The 4,507-nt window shown below is 46.5% G+C and overlaps 1 protein-coding gene across 1 annotated transcript; it reads left to right on the top strand.

Moving 5' to 3' along the window:
• The first annotated feature begins 639 nt into the window (after positions 1-639).
• LOC129717119 (uncharacterized) lies at positions 640-1,935 on the top strand. The gene has a single exon (XM_055666963.1). It carries the CDS (start codon positions 640-642, stop codon positions 1,933-1,935), a length of 1,296 nt encoding a protein of 431 aa, XP_055522938.1.
• The last annotated feature ends 2,572 nt before the right edge of the window (positions 1,936-4,507 follow it).

Genomic DNA, 4,507 nt, shown 5'->3' with positions numbered 1-4,507 from the left:
TGGGAAAAAAATGGAGAGATTAAAAAACAGGAGAGTTGCTGAGCTGAACACAGAAAAAGAATGGGTAGAAAACATCACATCCACCCAAGTACCAGACTTCGTGATGAGAACGTTGTTATTGGGACCAAATATCAACGTACAGAATAAAACAAAAATCCCATATGTGGAAATAGTGGCAGGGATCGAGAAAGGGATACGATCAAAATTTCTACAGCAATAACGAACCATATAAATTACACGAGACAACCCAGGCACGGCAAGCTGGAATGGATGGAAAAGGACATTTCGGCGACAAAACAGTACCTGAAGGAACACCCAAATCTGATCATCACAAAGGCGGACAAAGGCAATAAAACAGTAATAATGGAAGCTGATGACTACCACATGAAAATGATGGAGTTGCTAAACGATGAGGAGACATACCAGAAACTGAAAAAAGATCCGACCAATAAGGTACAAAAAGCCATCAACGCAATGGCCGATGGGTGGCTGCAACATAAGTACATAGAGAAAAGCATCCACCGAAGCATCAAATCGACGAGTAGCAACCCACCCCGGATATATGGATTACCTAAAATTCATAAGGAAGGCAGACCGTTGAGACCGGTTGTTTAAACAATCGGTTCGGCAACATACAACATGGCTCAGTTTTTGTCGAGCATATTGGGTAACATTGTTGGGAAAACCGAACACCATGTGAAAAACAGCTTCGAGTTTGCCCAACAAGTAGCAGGAATGCAGATTCCCGATGAGCATGTCCTATTCTCTTTGGATGTCAAGTCCCTGTACACGAATGTTCCAGTACAATATGCGTTGGAGTGTATAGGGGAAAGGTGGAGTGAGGTGGAGGAGCACACGAAGATCGACAGACGAAGTTTCCTGGCAGCGGTTAAGTTGGTATTGGATTCAACGTACTTCACCTATCGTGGAATCTACCACATGCAAAAATTCGGAGTACCAATGGGATCGCCTCTATCGCCGGTGATAGCCAACCTTGTGATGGAACGCCTGGAACAGGAGTGTATGTACAAGGCAGAGCAGAAACAAATAGGTATGCTGGTGTATAGGCGGTACGTAGATGATTGTTTTTGCATCGCACGGGAGGATCATGTTGACCAAATTTTGGCAACATTTAATGATTTTCACGACAGGCTTCAGTTTACCGTGGAAAGGGAGGAAAGTGGTCGGCTTAAATTCCTGGACATGATGTTAACTAGAAGAAATGGAATTGTGGAGAAGAGCTGGTTACCCAAACAGGAGAAAGGACGGTATTTGGACTTCAACTCTGAAAGCCCATTTACGCATAAGCGCAACACGGCAGTGGCCCTTGTGGACAGAGCAATCAAATTGACTGATGCTGAAAAGCGTCCACAGGCGATAAAAAAGGTCAAAAATATACTTAAATGCAACAACTATCCTGAGTGGTTCGTCCAAAACGTTCTGGCACAAAGGGTACACAAACACTACAACGGACTGCAAAATAATGGTGAAAAAGAGGAGACCAAATATGTTACGACGCCGTATGTTCCATGCTTGAGTGAGAAACTGCAAAAAACGCTCAAAAAGAACGGGTTGACACTAGCCGTCAAACCCAAAAATAAAGTAAAAGACGTTATTTTCAGCAAACTCAAAGATACCATTCCACCAGGGCAACAAAAAAATGTTGTATATTCTATCCCCTGTGGAACTGGAGATGGAAAAATGTATGTTGGGCAGACGAGCAGAAAGTTGGACACAAGAATAGGAGAGCATAAAAATGACATCAAACGCAAAGACAACCGAACGGGCCTGACACAACACACGCTAGGTGACGGACATGTGTTTGATTTCGAAAAAGTGACGATCCTAGAACGTGTTGACCAGGAAAGCAGAATCACAGCAGAGACATTCCACATCAAGTTGGTTGGTGAACGCAACGCGGTGAACCTCCAATGATGTAATATAACATCATACAACAATTAAAATCACTGCGCAAACATGAAAAATTAAAAAATTATCCAACACTGCAAGTGTATTTAATATTGTCTCCATGACTATATATCTATATATCTATAGATATGTCTGTCTGTCTGTCTGTCTGTCTGTCTGTCTGTCTGTCTGTCTGTCTGTCTGTCTGTCTGTCTGTCTGTCTGTCTGTCTGTCTGTCTGTCTGTCTGTCTGTCTGTCTGTCTGTCTGTCTGTCTGTCTGTCTGTCTGTCTGTCTGTCTGTCTGTCTGTCTGTCTGTCTGTCTGTCTGTCTGTCTGTCTGTCTGTCTGTCTGTCTGTCTGTCTGTCTGTCTGTCTGTCTGTCTGTCTGTCTGTCTGTCTGTCTGTCTGTCTGTCTGTCTGTCTGTCTGTCTGTCTGTCTGTCTGTCTGTCTGTCTGTCTGTCTGTCTGTCTGTCTGTCTGTCTGTCTGTCTGTCTGTCTGTCTGTCTGTCTGTCTGTCTGTCTGTCTGTCTGTCTGTCTGTCTGTCTGTCTGTCTGTCTGTCTGTCTGTCTGTCTGTCTGTCTGTCTGTCTGTCTGTCTGTCTGTCTGTCTGTCTGTCTGTCTGTCTGTCTGTCTGTCTGTCTGTCTGTCTGTCTGTCTGTCTGTCTGTCTGTCTGTCTGTCTGTCTGTCTGTCTGTCTGTCTGTCTGTCTGTCTGTCTGTCTGTCTGTCTGTCTGTCTGTCTGTCTGTCTGTCTGTCTGTCTGTCTGTCTGTCTGTCTGTCTGTCTGTCTGTCTGTCTGTCTGTCTGTCTGTCTGTCTGTCTGTCTGTCTGTCTGTCTGTCTGTCTGTCTGTCTGTCTGTCTGTCTGTCTGTCTGTCTGTCTGTCTGTCTGTCTGTCTGTCTGTCTGTCTGTCTGTCTGTCTGTCTGTCTGTCTGTCTGTCTGTCTGTCTGTCTGTCTGTCTGTCTGTCTGTCTGTCTGTCTGTCTGTCTGTCTGTCTGTCTGTCTGTCTGTCTGTCTGTCTGTCTGTCTGTCTGTCTGTCTGTCTGTCTGTCTGTCTGTCTGTCTGTCTGTCTGTCTGTCTGTCTGTCTGTCTGTCTGTCTGTCTGTCTGTCTGTCTGTCTGTCTGTCTGTCTGTCTGTCTGTCTGTCTGTCTGTCTGTCTGTCTGTCTGTCTGTCTGTCTGTCTGTCTGTCTGTCTGTCTGTCTGTCTGTCTGTCTGTCTGTCTGTCTGTCTGTCTGTCTGTCTGTCTGTCTGTCTGTCTGTCTGTCTGTCTGTCTGTCTGTCTGTCTGTCTGTCTGTCTGTCTGTCTGTCTGTCTGTCTGTCTGTCTGTCTGTCTGTCTGTCTGTCTGTCTGTCTGTCTGTCTGTCTGTCTGTCTGTCTGTCTGTCTGTCTGTCTGTCTGTCTGTCTGTCTGTCTGTCTGTCTGTCTGTCTGTCTGTCTGTCTGTCTGTCTGTCTGTCTGTCTGTCTGTCTGTCTGTCTGTCTGTCTGTCTGTCTGTCTGTCTGTCTGTCTGTCTGTCTGTCTGTCTGTCTGTCTGTCTGTCTGTCTGTCTGTCTGTCTGTCTGTCTGTCTGTCTGTCTGTCTGTCTGTCTGTCTGTCTGTCTGTCTGTCTGTCTGTCTGTCTGTCTGTCTGTCTGTCTGTCTGTCTGTCTGTCTGTCTGTCTGTCTGTCTGTCTGTCTGTCTGTCTGTCTGTCTGTCTGTCTGTCTGTCTGTCTGTCTGTCTGTCTGTCTGTCTGTCTGTCTGTCTGTCTGTCTGTCTGTCTGTCTGTCTGTCTGTCTGTCTGTCTGTCTGTCTGTCTGTCTGTCTGTCTGTCTGTCTGTCTGTCTGTCTGTCTGTCTGTCTGTCTGTCTGTCTGTCTGTCTGTCTGTCTGTCTGTCTGTCTGTCTGTCTGTCTGTCTGTCTGTCTGTCTGTCTGTCTGTCTGTCTGTCTGTCTGTCTGTCTGTCTGTCTGTCTGTCTGTCTGTCTGTCTGTCTGTCTGTCTGTCTGTCTGTCTGTCTGTCTGTCTGTCTGTCTGTCTGTCTGTCTGTCTGTCTGTCTGTCTGTCTGTCTGTCTGTCTGTCTGTCTGTCTGTCTGTCTGTCTGTCTGTCTGTCTGTCTGTCTGTCTGTCTGTCTGTCTGTCTGTCTGTCTGTCTGTCTGTCTGTCTGTCTGTCTGTCTGTCTGTCTGTCTGTCTGTCTGTCTGTCTGTCTGTCTGTCTGTCTGTCTGTCTGTCTGTCTGTCTGTCTGTCTGTCTGTCTGTCTGTCTGTCTGTCTGTCTGTCTGTCTGTCTGTCTGTCTGTCTGTCTGTCTGTCTGTCTGTCTGTCTGTCTGTCTGTCTGTCTGTCTGTCTGTCTGTCTGTCTGTCTGTCTGTCTGTCTGTCTGTCTGTCTGTCTGTCTGTCTGTCTGTCTGTCTGTCTGTCTGTCTGTCTGTCTGTCTGTCTGTCTGTCTGTCTGTCTGTCTGTCTGTCTGTCTGTCTGTCTGTCTGTCTGTCTGTCTGTCTGTCTGTCTGTCTGTCTGTCTGTCTGTCTGTCTGTCTGTCTGTCTGTCTGTCTGTCTGTCTGTCTGTCTGTCTGTCTGTCTGTCTGTCTGTCTGTCTGTCTGTCTGTCTGTCT

The sequence above is a fragment of the Wyeomyia smithii genome, chromosome 1, assembly GCF_029784165.1.
Source record: "Wyeomyia smithii strain HCP4-BCI-WySm-NY-G18 chromosome 1, ASM2978416v1, whole genome shotgun sequence".
In the NCBI taxonomy this organism is placed as follows: domain Eukaryota; kingdom Metazoa; phylum Arthropoda; class Insecta; order Diptera; family Culicidae; genus Wyeomyia; species Wyeomyia smithii.
This window is presented reverse-complemented; position numbering and strand designations above follow the sequence as displayed.

What these genes read in the sequence shown, in the direction of transcription:
- LOC129717119 (XM_055666963.1), top strand. Translation starts at nt 640, where the DNA reads ATGGCTCAGTTTTTGTCGAGCATATTGGGTAACATTGTTGGGAAAACC.